At 39.6% G+C, this 18,506-nt stretch overlaps 2 protein-coding genes across 2 annotated transcripts; one reads left to right on the forward strand and one right to left on the reverse strand.

The window, feature by feature from the left end:
* Positions 1-4,799: 4,799 nt before the first annotated feature.
* LOC124156656 lies at positions 4,800-5,888 on the reverse strand. Its single transcript, XM_046531316.1, has one exon. It carries the CDS (start codon positions 5,886-5,888, stop codon positions 4,800-4,802), a length of 1,089 nt encoding a protein of 362 aa, XP_046387272.1.
* A 2,922-nt stretch (positions 5,889-8,810) lies between these two features.
* Positions 8,811-13,292, forward strand: LOC124155351. Its single transcript, XM_046529093.1, has 3 exons — positions 8,811-9,444; positions 9,517-9,760; positions 12,240-13,292. Exons 1-3 carry the CDS (start codon positions 9,258-9,260, stop codon positions 12,331-12,333), a joined length of 525 nt encoding a protein of 174 aa, XP_046385049.1. The 5' UTR covers positions 8,811-9,257; the 3' UTR covers positions 12,334-13,292.
* The last annotated feature ends 5,214 nt before the right edge of the window (positions 13,293-18,506 follow it).

Here is an 18,506-nt window from a genome sequence, read left to right on the forward strand (position 1 = left end):
GATCCCGTCAAGAGGGACAAAATTAAAGTTAAACATATGGTTGGATTAGATCCTACACAATACCTTTTTAGTAGTTTTTTTGTTGCCACGAGGCTAAATTAGCAGTTATATTAGTAATAAAATTTCCTGAGTTGGAAATATATATTTTGAAGCCATATTAGGGGCAGGAGCTGCGCAAAAGAAAAAAGGAAGGAGTATGATTTGACTCGGATGTACTCAACAATTAAGCCAACTTAAGATAGGAATAGAAATTTGCCCTTATCATTATCTTCAACCTCTATATTCGTCAACTGCAGTGGCGTAGTTAGGAATGGTCCGGGGGGTCCGGACCCCCCCCCCCCCCTCGAAATATAAAAGTACACTTACTTTGCATCACAAATGAAAACCAATTATTGAAAAATCATGAATTCACAAAAGATTTCTTTGAAAAATGAAGTTTTTTTCGCTTATGGAAAGTGTTGAAATGACGATTTTAAAACCCACTACTTAGCTCCCTATTTAAAAAAATTGTCCCCCCTTGTTATGAATCCCCCCCCGAACAAAATTCCTGTCAACGCCACTGGTCAAATAGTATAGGTAGGGTGATATAGGGCCAACTTGGCATCTTGCAATGAGATGGGGGAGTAGGGAGAAGATAATGAAATGCTCTGGTTGGATACGATCCCTAATGTGGCAAATTATAATAAAAATGCTAGATAATGGCTCTGTGAGTCGATATACGTCATTAGCATAAAAATACTTGTGAAAAAAGTCAATAGGGTGGTTTCCTATAACTTTTTTATTGCCTAAATCGAAAGATTATTACTCCTGGAGTACGTATTTCACGCTTTTAGATTTTTAAATGACGATATCTATTTTTCGCAATAGGGTTGTTCACCATATTTTTTTTATTTAAGAAATCGAAAGATCGTGCTTCAGAAGGAGCAATGACAATAATATTATGCTATTTTCTTCATTGTACATGTTTAGAGAAGGCTTTAAACAGTGACAAATTTTACGTTACGCCAAAAAGCCCTACTTCCATCTTGAATTGATGTGTGACGTCACAAGCCTGTAGATGCCCTACTGCAGTGTTGTTTAAGTGGCTCAGCAGGGTTATTCCACTTTTTTTCAAGATCTCCAGAGTCTGCCACCAGATCAGTGTTCAAAGAAAATCCAAATTTATCCTTTAATAAGAGTAATGATAAGCAAAATTACCCTTACTTGTACATATTTATTGCTCATCATATCATAATAGCACTACAACGTACACATTTCACGAGTTGTCTTTTTGATACATATAATCAGTATATTCCGAATCAACTGATTCAATGAAAAACTTGACTCACAATAAATATAAAACACTAATAAAACATGATAATCGGTTTTCCAATCACTCTGCACACGCTAAAAGAATTTGCACTCCTTGAAGTTCGAAAGATTCTCCACACCTCACTTATCACTACCCAACTAGCACAGATTTTGCCTTATCCCTAAATACGAGGATATTATACATATATACCGTGACGAAACCTATCTGAAAGCAGAGATAAAGTATGAATAATCCACGCCGTTTTTTGGGATAAATCGGAGATGCACTTCCGCATTTTTGGAGATATGCCTATCCTTACGCCGTATAATTGCCGCTAGGTGGCAGCTGTTTCGCGTACGATCGCTGCGCTGCCACGCGAGATTCATGAGAACTACGTGAAAATAATGTAATAACCGTAATAACATAAATTGGCTTTCGATGAGGAAAGATTCAATGCATTACTTTTCATCATTGTATTTTATTATATTATGGTATCCCTTATAGCATCAAATATGCCAGAGACATCTCACGAGGCATATATGACCACTCTGTCTATGAGGTCTGTATGCCTATGAGATCATATCTCGTGAGATGCCTCTGAGATATTTGATGCTACATGGGATACTGCAATACAATACTGTATAATAACATACACGATGAAATATAATGCACTGAATCATTCACCATCGAAAGCCAATACCGCATTAGTCTCCACAATGAGGTTTTTTTTCACTATGTTACACATTCGTGCAAGTTTAGGAACATACCAAAAAATCCGTTAGAAGAAGGTGGAAAATAAAAAAATTATTGCTCTAAAAACGATATATTTAAAGAATGATTCATCTTGAAACGATATACAATACACTAGAACACGGAGCAGTCCTTATACCTTCATCGGTAAACCATAAATCTTACTGTTCAATTCCTTACATCACATTATAGAGGAGACTGGTGAATTACCTTACGTATGGTTTCTAAAAGCACAAATTCGAAATCCATTACCGTTATACCCAAGAATTTGGCAATTACGATCACTAATACCTCGCATTTGTTAACAAATCACAGCACTGTCGATGATTCCTTCATTAATATCCACGACAATACGGGATGTTTTGATGTGTCGCCACAACTGTACGTACCGTCGTAGCCTACATCGAACTCAGGCACACAAAAATGATGCTTAGGTCGCATTATCACTTTAACTATTATTGTATTCACAAAATAATCAACGATTTTTACTCACAAACACCACTATACACAACACCAAAAATGTAAACACGAAGCCACTATAATGGCTTTAACGGTAATGGAGGACTTCAGCGCTGCTATGCGGCCAATTTTGGCAATATGGTACCATGACATCCCCTCCCCAAACGCTTGAAATCGTGGAAAAAAGGGATATTACACATGGAGGATAAGCTTATCCCCACAATATCTGATTTCTCCAAGGATAAGTTCAAATCTGTGCTGGCTGGGTAACGACCTAGAATCAGTTTACGTTATTTCACATTGACATTTCGAGGACAATGAAATGAATAGGCTGAAACAAATAGCTAAACCGGTTATTGTAACATCAAAAAACTTCGAATTTCACTATTACTCTTACCGTAACAAAAATATGACCAAAACAAAAACAAACAAGAGCGCAACGAAATTCGTGAAATGTAAACACTCGTGAATGCCCAAAATGAATAGGTAATAAAATCAAACGGAACTTAGAAGCGAACAAACGATTGAAAATTAATATGCGTTCGATATATCCCTAAAGCACAACTAGATCAAATATGAAACATATCCCCTAGGCAATAGTTAGATACCTTAGATCGAAATGTATAGGGTTGATTGAACTAGCATGGAAGAAATAAATAATTTCGTCGAAGCAGTTACATTCACAACTCACTTCACTCTTTACTTCATCGTCTATATGCAATCATTCACTTAAGGGTACATTAAGGGCACAAATTGTGTTCACTTGCACTAGAGGCACAATGAAAGTTCACTGCACGTAGTTTCCTAGCAAATGCAGCTATACAAAACTTTCAATTCCTGTCAACGCTACATACGTTGCCTGCCTAACTTGAAGAATGGATTTCATGTCGCCTTGATCCATCCTGAAGTTTCATGCACAACATAGGCCATTTCAAAATAAGGAAAAACCTTGGCAAATGTCCAGTCGGCATGCAGAGTACTCAGCTTGGCATCGAGCGATCGAGGGTACAGGCCAGCCGTACAGGCTTGTGTCGTCATCACCTCTATTTCAAGATGGCCGACCGTTTTTGGCGGCGTTTAAAATTGTTCGAATTTTGATTGCTAATAATTCCATCATTACTTTTTCAACGCATCTGTCATTCATCCCAATCGAAATGAAATTACATCAGAAGTGATATACATTCGTTTTTTTAGACCGTTCTGATAGGCTTGAACAACCCTATTGAATGAAAAGTGAAAATTTTCTAGCGCGCGAAAACGCGACGCGGAAGTATGAATATATGTCGGGAAATCTCTCCCTGTGACGGATTTCTGGTTCCCGCAGCCGCTTGTGAGGTGACCTTGAGGCGAGTTGAGCGCTGATACGACGCAGGCTGCTAGCGGGTAGCTGAGTACCCTGCTGCCTGGTAGCGCTTGGCTTAAATAAGGATAATTAATACCTTATAAAATGAAGAAAACTTTCCGACCTTCGCCAGTTTTAATAAGTGATTATTAAGACATGTTTCCCTGAGCTCTGCGCCTCATGCATGTATTGTTAACCTCAGACGACGTATAACTCCTATCTTCTCGTATAGAAACTAGGTCCCTGTGACGTCACGTGGAGTGGCATCGCATGGGCGCCAATCTGGCCCTTTTCAGATGAGGATAAAAATGGACCATTGCCATTCGTCTAAACCGGTATTTCTAAAACGAAATAATTTGTATATTATGAATACAGTAAACTTCTCTCGGGTTTCCCACCGGGTTAAAGGCTTCATAATGGCCGACGTTTCGAGCTCCGACTCGGCGCTCATCATCAGGGATACTGGATGCTGTGATGCGGGAATGGGCCTGCTTATATGCTGCCCTCCTCCGGTCAGGTTCCTCGGGATTGGCTGGTAGTTTCCCGCCTGGTGGGGTTGACTCCGGATTGGTCTGTCCGTCGTATCGTCCTTTCCCTGTATTCGGTCAGTTTTTTCAGAACGGGTTTCCAAGTGCTGCTAAGGGAATACCCTGAATCGCGATTAAAGTTCTTCCTCTCCAGTTTAATTTCGATGGCTTCTTTGGTGAGACGGTCCCAAAAACTTTTGGCATGACAAAGTATCTCTGTTTTTTCAAATTGAATTTTATGGGCGTGTTCGACACTATGCTCAGCAATGGCAGATTTTTCTAGCTGACCAAGCCTCAGATGCCGCTTATGTTCTTTAAGCCTGGTTTCAATGGTGCGGCCAGTTTCTCCAATGTATGCCTCACCGCACTCGCAGGGGACACGGTAGACACCAGGAATCTTGAGACCGGCTGGGTCCTTCGCTCGTACCAGCTATTCCTTCAATTTCATGGGAGGCTTGTGGATGGTCTCGATGTTGTGCCTCCTGAGTATCCTCGAAATCTTCCCCGAAACTGATGAGACATAAGGCAGGCACGCTCTTGCAACCGGCTTTTCCTTGTCCTCTATATGGCGCTTATCCCGTGGTTCGGAGGTCCTTTTAAGGGCCATGGAAATTTGGTGTCCACTGTAACCATTTTGTGCAAAGGTTTTCTTCAGATGTGCCAACTCCGAGGGTAAACTGTTTTGGTCAGAGATGGATATGGCTCTATGAAACAGGGTTGTCAGTACAGCTGAGCGCTGCGAAGGATGATGGTGACTGCCTCCATTCAAGTACAAGTTGGTACTTGTCGGTTTCCGATAAACGCTGTGGCCAAGAGTTCCATTGCTCTTCCGTTGGATGAGAATATCCAGGAACGGTAGCCGGCCATCCTTCTCTAGTTCCATGGTGAAGGTGATGTTGGGATGCCGGCTGTTCATGTGCTCCAAGAACTGGTCAAGGTTGTCCCTCCCGTGTGGCCACACTATGAAGGTATCGTCAACGTACCGGTAGAAATACTTCGGGCGTAGCGGAGCTGAGTTTAAGGCCTTCTCTTCGAAATCCTCCATGACGAAATTGGCGACGGCGGGGGATAGAGGGGACCCCATGGCAACTCCCTCAGCCTGCTCAAAGAATTCACCGTTGAATTGGAAGTAGGTGGAAGTTAAAACGTGGTGAAATAATTTCACTGTGTCGGGTTCAAACTTGCGTTCCAAGAGACATAGAGTGTCAGTCAAAGGAACACGGGTAAAAAGTGACACTACGTCTAGGCTAACTAGTAGGTCTGTTTTTTCCACATGGATTTCACTTAGTGTTTGCACAAACTCCGCGGAATTCTTGATGTGATGTTCACATAGTCCCATGTATGGAGAGAGGATGCCGACGAGATGTCTCGCTAGGTCATAGGTGGGTGATCCAATGGCACTTACAATAGGCCTCAAAGGTGCTCCGTGTTTATGGATTTTCGGCAATCCATAGAGCCTCGGAGGAGCCGGTGCTTGTGGCCTCAGGTTCTTGACGGTTTCGATCGGCACTGACAGCATAACAAGGAAGACAATTACGCTCCTCAAAGGATCGGCTCTGCCGATCGAAACCTCGCATCCGTATGATCATTCACCGTGTGTAATGGCCTTTAGAAGTCAATGTGAGTCCACACATCCTATTGACGAAAAATGATGGCATGAACAATCCCTAGTGAAATTTGTGAGCCAATGGGTGAAGTTGATCGTGTTTTCATGATAATTGAAAGAGGATTTTTCATATAGATCTTTTTGGAAACTATATAAATGAAGATCCCTTTAAAGATTTTTGTATTACTCAGTGGCGGATACAGAAAAACACAAGGGGGGTCGCAAAAAATTTCTTGAGCTACGATTACTTTTATCGTAATAAAAAAATAATCAAGTCACATGCAAAGTTTAAGAAAGTTTTTTTTAACTGGTTAAACACATATGCAAGACAATGCCATCGCGAGAAGAAATTTTCGCGCTTCAATCAAATTTTTTTCTCAATATTTTTGCCCGATCATGTTACGTTTCTTTGGTTTAGTTATGGATTTAACAGGGTTTCTTACAGGCTTATTTTTGAAGTTTAGAATAAAAAAATATGTGGATTCATTATTCCTCGAAAGAGTAATCGACATGGAAAAACCGAAAAGTCAAATTCAAGAACCATGGTCCTTGTATATACGGGTATATAAGTTCCATGTCAAGAACCCTCAAATTAATGAGTAAATAGTGAAATTTGAGAATGAGATTGTATTTTTCGCCGGGAGCCGCTGATTCAACGTTTAAAATGATACCTCATTTATTAGTGTATGGGTGCAATAATAACGGAGCACATCGATAGCCAAGTTCTAACAGCAGGTACCTATCACAAAATTCTGCCGCTCTGAGTTATTTAATACTGTTAATGAACAATTAAATTCAAGCAAAAAAACAACTCTTTGTTTGCAAATGCATGCTTCGTTTTCATTTTTACGTAGTTTTGGTTTTAAATTTCAGTTAAGATTATATACAATCATAAAAGTGAATCGTTTTTTTGCTCTCCTGAAAAGTTGTCATTTGTTGTTGAGATACGTGTTGTTAGAACTTACATTAGAAATCGATAGACGGAATGACAGAAAAATACCTTCCTGTATCAATATACAGTGGAACTTGGTTATAACGGCATCGGCTGTAACGTCAACTCGGGTTTAACGTCACATTTTATACGGACCAGCCAAAATTGAACATTTTATGTTGTACGAAAACCCGTTTATATCGTCAACAAATATTGCGACGCTCGGGTATAGCGGCAAAAATTTTGCGGTTCTTAGGTTACAAAAGTGGTAGTGTGATTGTATTATGTCCCAAAGTTCATAGAAACCATGTGTAGAAACATCAAAAGCAAAAACAGGTCACAAGCTGGACGCTGAGCTGGTGACGGGATGCAACTCCTTTGTTTAATTTGTGTATGGAGGTCTGGAGGGAGCGGGGGCTGTCCCGTACATAGATCCAGTGGCGGCGCGTGCGTATACGCATGTTAGCAAGTGCACACCCAAAGATGAATAAATTATAAAAGAAAACTATTCCTTTGCAACGCGAAGGATAAAAGTACTGTCTGCATATGCAAGAAACATGAGCCTCCGAACGCTACAGCTATCTCCTTTTCGAATTCACCGCTCTACAAGTGTGCGATCCCGTGGCACCATGCCGGGCGCATTTTCGGTCTGTGCGATCGCTTGAGGGAGCTCTGGCGGGACGAGGTAAGCGGGGGGGTATGTGCTGTCCAAAGGGGCGATGGGAACAGACTCAAAACGCTCAAAACGCTCAAAACCATGCGAATGCGCACGCACATGTTTTTGGTGACTGACTAGCAGGTAGTGTAGTGGTGTAGCCGCCACCTACACTACCTGCGCCCAGGATCCTAGACCGTCTACAGAGCCATCTGTATAGCCGTTTTCTACACTACTTCCTCGTAGGGTGTAAGGAAAAGAGAATGAATTTCAACTACCGTCACTTGTGGTGTGTTGAGAATAATTATTTTCATACATGCTAACATTATTTCTGTTCATGCAATTTTAAGGGTAGAGTGTACCAGTGATATGTTTTGCTTGCTATGTATTCTATTACGACGAAATATGACGCTCATGGATTAGGATTAACATACTTAAATCATCCTATATCTCCTCTAATGCACACCCTAGATAAATTACCACCAGCCGCCACTGCATAGATCTTTTATACAGATAAATATATATTATATATTTATCTTCTATATATATATCTTATATGAAAGATCTATGGTCCCGTATACCTGGGTCTTATCCCTTCCCATTCTACAAGGTCACTGTATTGCTTTTTTTCTAGGGTCGCCAATGGAATCACTCCGTGAGGCCCTTTCATTCAGAATGGTAGAATAGTTCAGAAGACGTAAAATTTAAGATCGTGAGGATTGTTGTAAATTCTAGTTAGATATATAGAAATAAGCAGGGGCGGATCCAGGATTTTTTCTGGGAGGGGCACAAGCAAGGCCGTATCCAGGATTTTGTTCTGGGTGGGGCACAAGGATACCTCGTAATACAAAACGAACGCAATGATAATGGGACCGTATTAAAAATCTTGCGTATTTTTGAGGGTCTGGGGGGGGGGGGCACGTGCCCCCCCCCCCCCTGGATCCGCCTATGGAAATTAGCACCTTACTTTCATTATATTCACACATTCTTCGTAGGAGTTGAAATAAAATAATTTTTAAATTATTGCGTAATGAATAACACTTTTATAAAATTCAAGTGTTACTATATTTTCTTTCTAATATATATTAAGTGCAATATTTAAGTGGCCCGAAAAGTACTTTAAAATCTTCCTCTCCCGGAAGGAGGGTTGTGAATGTATCACGAGTTACGTTGAAAGAGGCGAGCAAGTTTCGTGACGAAGAGAGTGGACTGATACTATTTTAGAACCGAAACGTGACTCATGCACGTAGTTAGCCATCACGGATCGGAAGGATAGCATACGCGTTTGCGGCACAGTGATGTTTGCACGAACTCAAGAGCGAAATCTTGCTGGTCCAAAGTATCTTTCCTTAATGGGCTATCGCTGAAATTGGAAATTTTCACAATTAACTATCTCATAACGATTAATCATTGATAGGGTGCTTGCGTGATACTTTGTGTAATGGGAGTCCCTTTTTGAAGTCCATTTCTTCGGTGATGGTTGCGATTTATATCGATCCTAGGAACATCGAAAGGCATAATCGAAGTTTTCGACTTCGATACCCCGGTTTGTTTACAGTGAGTACATGACAGTGGATGTGGAATTTTTGTGCAATGTCTAACGCGTCATTTCTATTTAATGCCAAGACTTACTCGTTGTGTGATTGGCATCAGTTATTGGTTTAAATCCAGATTTTAGGATTATTTCATTTTCAATATGGAATTCTTAGTGAAGATAAAAGAACGATTGAAACGTGTCGTCATACGCAAGCCATACAGTGACAAAAGTGATTGCCGAGAACAAGCCATTTTCGATGAAGAATTAAAACCAGGCAGTAGATTATGGCTTATACTTCTATGCCTTTCTTCTGCCGTAATTGTTTTAAAATATTTGAGTGATTATGGTGAGTTATTCAAGTTTTTAGTTTGCATATATGTGTGATTATTCAACTTAAAGTTTTCCTTTTTATATCCAGGTATGGGGATATTTTACGTATACAAAAGTTCCGTGGAGCTGGATATCGATGTATCGTATTCATTTTACCAATTAATAGCGAATATCTTCCACCTCGCTTGGGGTCTGGTGTGTCGTTTGCAGTGGATTTTAGTTCCAACTTTGTTTTCTACCGCATTTGTTGGATTTTCATGGGCTGTTCTCTACAAAGACAGTAATATCCCAGGAGTCAACCCTCCGACGCCTTTTTCACCGTCTAATTACAGGTAATTATCGGTTAGCTTGAGGTTTCAGCGTATATTGAATTTATTTGCACTAGAGTTAGGTAATCAGTGAGTATTGGTATGTATTAAGGAAATATTCATACAGTTGACTTGTTTTTTAAGAAGCTGACTTATATTAGACCATATGGTCTGGTGTTAAGGTCTTAAAGAAATCCTTCGCTAGCCGTAGTATTATGTAAGCATTTGGTTCTTTTGTCCTGTTAACGAAGTGTATCATTTTTTATGGCCCTCAGTTTGGTTATTTTCTTCCATTTAAATTCATTCTAAGACGGTAGATTAATGGATTGGTCAATCACGTCGTCCTCACTTCCCTTTAAAATAACCATTGGCGGGTGCTTGGAGGTGAACACTCATGCAATGATGGCTTACTCTTTTATACCTATTGTGGCCATTTTGTACTGATCTGGGAAATTCATAGATGCTCGAATAAATTTTTATTTAAAGATTTTTGTTGCCTAAGACTTGTGATATTGGGACCCATTCTATCCTTAACTCACTGCACTATATCCTCTCGGCCAAAATGACCCCTGTTGCTTGTTTAAATAAGCTGTAAATGACCCTGAATTAAAAATGTATCTTGCTAGCTACAATAAATTTCTTCTTTGGAAAATACAAAGTTCTTCCATCAAGTATATTCAATATTTCCATGAATGGTGTTACACTCATTTCATCTCCTTAACTAGCCTTTAGTATCTCTATCCTTTACTTACTCTACACTTAAAATACGTAACGTTCCCATATGGGCACATGCAAAAAGCTCCCATCGGTGCTTGGCATGCCCAAATGATTAAATATGACTGGAATTGATTACAGCGTTGAAGGTTGGGTGTTAAAAACTTGTGGCTTGTGGTGTTTGTTTGTTCATGGCTATCCTCATACACTTTTCCGAATGCCCAAAATTCAAATTTGAGGTGACGTCTGGACCTCTACTCTGACTCACTAGAGCTATTGTTTACATTTTTAATTGAACTTCAGTGCGATAAATTAAGTGACACCGCAACAACTACCAACAAAGGGAAGGGATTTCTTGGTTAAATTCCCCCTCTAAAAGTTATTCAAATGCTGACATGTGTTGTAAATTAGCATTATATATGTATTTCTGTCGCCACTGTGGCAATTTTCACCATGCACTATAATGGCACATGTCTAAATTGGTATTATCAGTTACAGAATCTTACAATTATATTCTAAAGAGACAAATAATCTTTTGCTCTATGTAAATGATTGTCGTGAAAAGGATCTACCGATTCGATCGATGGATTTTTCTTCCTCATAGGAAAATCCACTAGGATCGGTAGAACATTAATAGCTCACGCTTGGTTTTGCTAATTAGTAGGGCCCTCTTCACTTCTATAGCGTTGGGGTGTTTTTCCCTCGTCCCCTCCCTTCCGTACCTATCCCTTCCCAGAGGCGTCGACGGGCTGCCATCGCGGCGGCGCCTCTATCCTTTTTCCTTCCTCTCCAGCCCCTCCCCGGGTGATCGGGCATATAAGCCACTGGCTTGGTTCCCGGCCCCGATGCGTTGTATCCTTCGAAGGGTTCACCTAGAACCCTCAAACTCTTTGTCGTGAAAAGGTTGGCTACATGGAGAGTGAAAATGCATGTGTGTATGTAACAATAGGGTAGTTTCCTTCATCAAAGAAAATGGAAGGCATTGATTGCGATCCGTTACCCACCATTAGAGTATTCATAATTTACAAATTATTTGGTTTTAGAAATACTGGTTTAGATGAATGGTAATGGTCAATTTTAACCTCATTTGTAAAAGGCCAGATTGGCACCCATGCGATGCCACTCCACGTGACGTCACAGGGGCCTAGTTTCTATACGAGAAGATAGGAGTTATACATCGTCTGAGGTTACCATTGCATGCATGAGGCACAGAGCTCAGGGAAACATGTCTTAATAATCACCTATTAAAACTGGCTAAGGTTGGAAAGTTTTCTTCATTTGATAAGGTATTAATAATCCTTATTTAAGCTAAGCACTACCAGCTAGCAGGGTACTCTGCTACGTACTAGCATCCTGTGTTGTATCAGCGCTCAAAGCCTCGCCCCAAGGTCACCTCATTTGCGGCAGCGGGAACCAGAACGACGTCACACTGAGTTTCCCCAGCATCCATACTTAGCTGCCGCGTTTTTGCGCGCTTGAAAATTTTCACTTTTCATTGAATCGCGAAAAATAGATATCGTCATTTAAAAATCTAAAAGCCTGAAACACGTACTCCAGGAGTAATAATATTTCGATTTTGGCAATAGAAAAATAATAGGAAACCACCCCATTGTCCTCTTACTAACTACATGCATAGTTAATTGGGGGAAATTTGTTTTTGCTCTGCCAAAGTGTTTTTTTTTTGTGCTGAGGTCTGTTGTGAAGAGGTTTAATGGTATATTCCATTAGAGTGGGCCATTTTTAATTTTATAATGGAACCTATGCTCATTGCAACCTTTGTTAATTGCAGGAGTCACTGTGATCGCAGCATGGATTTCTCGTATGCTCTCACAGGCATTTTTGGAATATTGATATTCCTCAGAATGCTCTACCAATCCCTCTGAGATTCAGACTGATCTGCGATTGAGGTGATCGAGTCCTACGTTATAGGGCTCCCATGATGGCATTGTTACTATTTTAAGCATATCAAATATTATGTATTAAGTGATGCAGGTGTTGACTGCCATAATATGAATGTTCCAAGTCCTTTCTTTTTTGTTACTATGAACTTGTCTTTGTTGAGCCTCCCTTTGTCTATCAGTATTTTTATTGAAACCTTATTTTGTAAATTTTGTTATTTTATTTATATATTTTATAAAGGTGGAAAGTGGTTTGAGTTTTTGAAGTGTGTATTTTGTTGTGGGCATTGTGATAGATGTAATTTGGGAACATTTTATCTTGCTTTTGTGATTAATTTCCATACAGTTTCACGCACTCCCATTCAGGGTGTTGGCATTATTTTTTGGGCAAGGAATTTAGGAGAAAAGAAAATAATTTCAAAAACATTAGCACAAATAATGTGTGACTGATGAGAATTAAGAGGAAATGTATACTACTGTACGTGCATTGTGATTTTAAAACAATATTCTGCCATTTTCCTATGACAGCAGTGAAAGAAATGATAATTTGAGTTGGGTGATGTACTAGAGTCTGTCAAATGAGGCCAAACAGGGGTTACATCTTCATGTATGCCGAACACCCTCTTGTGGGACACTGCTTAAGAAAAAAGTGTGCTTGGAAATGAGGATATATGTATGTATGTACATGGTATACCTTTGAGACCATGACTGTGCATTTGACGAATGAATATTGTTTCATTGTTGTGTTTGTGTGTGTTGTGAGGAGATTTAGGCTGCTCGCTGTAATGCAAATTTACCCTGCCGAAAATATGTAATGATATGTTACCTCTATATTTGCATGAACAGCTCTCTGAATGTACAAATGAAATAAGTAATGCCTTTTTCAAGGTGGAATCTCAACCATTTACTTGTAGTCATTAGCACAATAAAATATTTGTAGCAAATTGTTTGTTTTATTCCTCTTGTGTATTTTTTTCATGCAATGATGAATTGATGTAAATTCAGAGAAAGGGAAAGATAGGGATTGGAATGCGAAACTGAAAGTGAGCAAAGACATTGGTGATGCGGCAGAAGCTGGAAATCAGAGGTTAAAAGTGAGGCCTGATTGCTGAGAAGTGCACATTCTTGTAAGACTTATTTGCTTATTCTTGCTTCTTGACAGGTGATTGCTGATTTCAAAGCAGCTGCTTGGATTTTATGCAGACAGGGAACAATCCCAATACACCATGTAAAAGGTCTTCTCTAAGTCCATAAATGCGATGAACGTTGGTTTGTTCTTCTCTTCCCGATGAGCAGCCAAAGGACTGACATTTCTCTCCCGTAGCCCTGTTCATCCTGAATATGAACTGGTATTTATTCAGAAACTCCTGCTTTCCATCCTATTCTCCTTGTCCGTATCTTCTATTATGTGCCATAAAGCCTAAAATCTTCACACTTCCCTGCTATCTTCTTCTTGGGAATAGGGATTTTGTGCAGACTTTCATCTTTTACTGCAAAGTGTAACAGTTTCTCTTATCTCCGCATGGTTCTTAGCGTGGGAAAAGTAAGGAAACAAATATCTGTAAATTGCTGATCAGATCCTCCATGGATTAGATAAACATGAGCTTGTTTGTGGAATCTTCTATGTCTAAAGGAAGGCATTTTATAGTGTTGATCATTCAATTCTGTTGGAGAAACTGCATTTCTGGCATGGCCAATGATTGGCTGAGATCTTATCTGAATGGAAGGAGTCAATTTGTGTGCACCACTTAATCTCCTGTGATTAGGATTTGTCTGCGGTAGCTCAGGCTTAAGTAAACAGTATGGCTGCTTGAGAACAAAATGTTTCTAAACAACAAGAAGTCTTTCTGTATGCTCTTCCACCCGTATCAGAAGAAAATCTTGCTATCTCCTTTTTTGAGATAAGATTAGGATGCAAATCACTCTTAACCTCCTCTTCTTCCAAATTCTTGGGTGTTTGTTACAATGAAACTTGGGATGAAATATTGGTGTCTTAGTACCTGTCTCCTGTAGCACCTGGACGTTACGTGTTACAGAGGATCCTTCTTATTTCTGTCTTTTTACCGTTTTGCACATGTATGTACTATGCTAATATATTCAGTGACCATGTGTTAGTGACTGGGAATGTGCTAGTGGTTCCTTTACAATATTTAGAGTCTCAAAATGGGAAATAAGGATTTTAGCTGGTGTAAAAAATTATAGTGCAAGTTGTAGAGTGTTTTTTCAAAGAATTGGGAATTTAACTTTTTCCAGTACATATTAATATTTACTAGAGATGAGTCAGTTCCAGATGTTGATTGTCAATTCTGATTCCAAGAAGATTTTGAGTATAAAGTATAAGATTGGGGGATGAAGGCCACCACACATCGGACCCATAGTGCTCTGTGCATTATTAAGGTAGCAATTTATGTCTGAAACAGATAAGAGTCTACTGTTTCATTTAAGCTGAGAATATAATACTAATTCACTATTTTTAATAAGTATTCTTTTTGGGCCGCTTAATTGTCTTTGTTATTTTATTCCATTCAATTCTTAAAATGTTAATAACAGCAATGCCACGTACAAATTATCCCACCTGTTAGTATGAATAAGAATTGATTGGAAAGAATCAGAATTGAAAGAAAAGTGGAATCTACTCATCCCTATTATTAACAACATGATTACATATGTGAAATAGCAGTACTCATCCTTGGGTCTGACTATGAACAGTAATGTCCACATGCATGACACCAGGAAGTAGATTTGACTTCAGAATTGTGGCTCACAGTCTCTCCTTGTGCGCTAAAGGGTCATCATGCATGAGATGCAAGTTATATAATCATTTAACTGCTGATATTAAAGGTGCTAAGAGTCTCCCCAGGTTTTATGCAAACTTTAAAAAATATTAACTATTGGATGCCTTTCACTCTGTGAATGAATTTTTGCTATCTTAATAATAAGTATTATTTTTGTTAGATTTTGTATACTTTTCTGACTTGCCCATGTACGTTTAATCACGCCCTGGAATAAATACAATTTATTAACTCCTGTTGAGTACATTTCTCAGATTGTTTTGAAGAGCTGGGTTAAAGTCTTCACTTCTGCATTTGTTATTGGCTCTGCAGGGATATCATTTATTCCTGAAGTACATATTTTTCCTTTGCAGATCTCTAATTACTGCTGTGTCCAATTCCAATCTAAAGACGTAGACTCCTTTGTCATCCTTTTCTATTTCACTCTCCTCTTCCATTATTTTTGCATTGTATTTGCTCCCATGGTGAAATTCTTTCTTTCATCTCTTCCCTATTTAAAGCACTGCATTAAACAATTGACTTTGCACGCAGTTACAAGCACGGTGCAATATACCATGAACAAATCATTTGGCTTAGCTTGGATTCGAACCTGAATCTCCCAATTGACAATCAGATGTGCTTCAGTCGGCTGGGTGTTACATATAACTGGTAGCATATCTGATTGGCAGATGTAGGTTCAAATCCCAGCTAAGCCAATAGAGTTTTTTCGTGGTGTATTTCATCCTTGGGGTGTATATCTTACCTTCGTCTTTGTCTTCAAGTTTTTTCTTCAGAAGATTCCCATCCTTGTCCCTTGTGGGAACATCTTGAACTTTTCCTTGAGATGGTTTTTCACTATTCTGTCTGCAGCTTCCACTTTTTCCTGTATGAGATGATTGTACATCTTCTCACTAGTTTTTCATCCTCTTCTAACCATCTTAGCTTTGTGCCTAATCTCCTCTCTTGTGCCAAAGCTGTCCTCCTTCAGTTGTGCTAAACTCTTGCAATCCAATCCAGACACTTTTCATGAGGTTCTCCAGGGACAGCCGGCAGCGATTAGGGGACAGATAGGAGAACCACTGAAGCAGTGATCAATTTCTTTTGGCAGGTAGATCTATAAAAAACAATTATTTTGATTTTATAATTATCTCCTTGATTCAATACGAAACATCATGGGATCCATGAATATTTATTGACTTCTGTGGAGATGACAAGATAGTATGGCATAAGACTAAAATGAAGGGATTTAACCCTGGGAGAGTATTTACATAATAAAAAAGCTGTTTGGAGAAACGATCGAACTTACGGTAACATTTTTTCCATAGTTGTCTGTGCATGCATGTAGTCTGGCCTTGATAAAGCCCGTATGCAGAAGCAGAAGGTTAAAGCACTAGATTTCCTCAAAAGTAGAATCCATCTTTGTTACTTTAAATTCCAAATTTGAATATGCAAAATTTTTTATCTGTGGGATCTTAAAATTTTCATTTAATATCTAAGCACAATTTGTGCACCTATGTATGTATTGTCTTACACTACAAGAAGTCTTCCCCCACCTCAAATGATGCCTCTATCCGCATTATGTCAAGCCACAACACGCTTTTCCCCTGGCCTTCAAACTCTCTGCTTGACTTCAGTCTGATTGCGAGGCTTGTGGTCACTTAGACTTTTCAGCCTGAGCAAATTTTGAATGACCCCACTTGCTTTGAAAAACCAAGAGACAGAGGTTCCTGCTATTACTGGGCAGTCTGCATGATCACAAAGAGAGGGGAAGGTGTCTTATTATATATCACATTCATGATGAAATCCTCTTCTGCCCATGAGATTATTTAAGCAGGTAAGAATACCATCATGTCAGGGTAAACATTGGAGTTCATCATAAGTCCAGAGTTGTTGTTCACCACTCCCACCATGTTTATAATTGAGGAAGTTGTTGATGCTTTCAGACTTCCTGGTGGATATAATGTTTGGAGAGTTTTCTCAGGTTACCTTCCAGATCAGTTTTTCCATCTCCTCGAATGTTTCGACGACTATACTTTGTTGTTTTCTCCAAGGAACTGCATGTAGCGTAAGAAACTTATGCATGCTTGTGCCTCGTGGTGACACAGAGTTAATCTCTGATTTGCAATCCTACCTTGTCCAATCATCTTTGATATCAGTTTCCATGTGGGGCTAAGGTGGAAAAACATTCTCTGCTGGGGGATCGCGGTGGTGTGGTGGCTAGAGTGTTGGCTTCCCACCCGGCGGGCTCGGGTTCAAATCCCGGCAGTGGCAGAGAATTTTCAGAGACTGCCCGATCCCTGCTTGAATGTTTGTGTGGAGGGCATTTCAAGCGCAACACTCCGTCCGTCGGATGGGACGTTAACCCGTGGTCCCCTCGGTGCCTTTCGTTAAGAGCAGTCTAACGTCGACGCTGGGTTTCTCTCCACCTTTCCTTCCACACCCTTCCCTCATTGCGCAAATGACCTCAGCTGTCGGTCGCCTCCTCCAAATAACATACCATACCAACACACTCTGTATTCATCTTCGCACCCCATTTATTTTTACTCTTGGCATGCCTATTGCTAATGGGAAAGAATCCCACCAAAGTTGCATACTAAAAGGAAAGTGATCTTTTGGAAACAATCGGCCTATATTATCTCATTTTGTGAACAAGTCTTCAGCTTGATTTATGGCAAATTAGAATCTTGAAGAATGTGACTCAAATTTTTGGGACGACACATGTCCGTATCCGTCATCGGGTGGGACAACAATTTCAATAAGAATAGGCTTACAGTGGGTTTCTCTCTTCAGTCTTGCCTCCCTCACAGCAGAAATAACGTTAGCTGTCTTAAGGCATATTTGGAATCATTCTGATTGGTTGCCAACACAAGCAGATTTTGTTGTGGTGTTCAAAAATTTTAGTTTGCCTCTCTCTATCTATGGTGTGTACTTCTGCAAACGCTGCTTAAGCCTCCATTACACGATCATTTTTTTCTGTTCCTATTGCGCAAAAGCTCCAATTATAGGTTTTCCGGGACCAAAAGAATGATCGCTCATTGACCCGTCATTAACCCTTCACTGCATGATTTTTTCAAAATTGATGAAATAAATCATAGGTACGTACATTAAGCTTATGTTCATGGAAAAAATAATGAAAAAATTTTTTTCCAAAATTTTGATTACTAAAGTTGCAAAATAGTAGCCGTTCCATATATGGCACACCATGCAGTGGTCACCCAATTTTATTAGTGCTTTCAAAAACCTATGTAAAGCACAGATTACCTCTTAAAAAGACTAAATGATAGCATATATGCCCGGTGATGGCTTTCATGGGCCCCTGGATTACTAATGCATGTGAGCCACTAAATCCTATCCTAAATCCCCCCACCCCTTACTCATTTTAGACGA

Source organism: Ischnura elegans, chromosome 3 (genome assembly GCF_921293095.1).
Source record: "Ischnura elegans chromosome 3, ioIscEleg1.1, whole genome shotgun sequence".
NCBI lineage: Eukaryota > Metazoa > Arthropoda > Insecta > Odonata > Coenagrionidae > Ischnura > Ischnura elegans.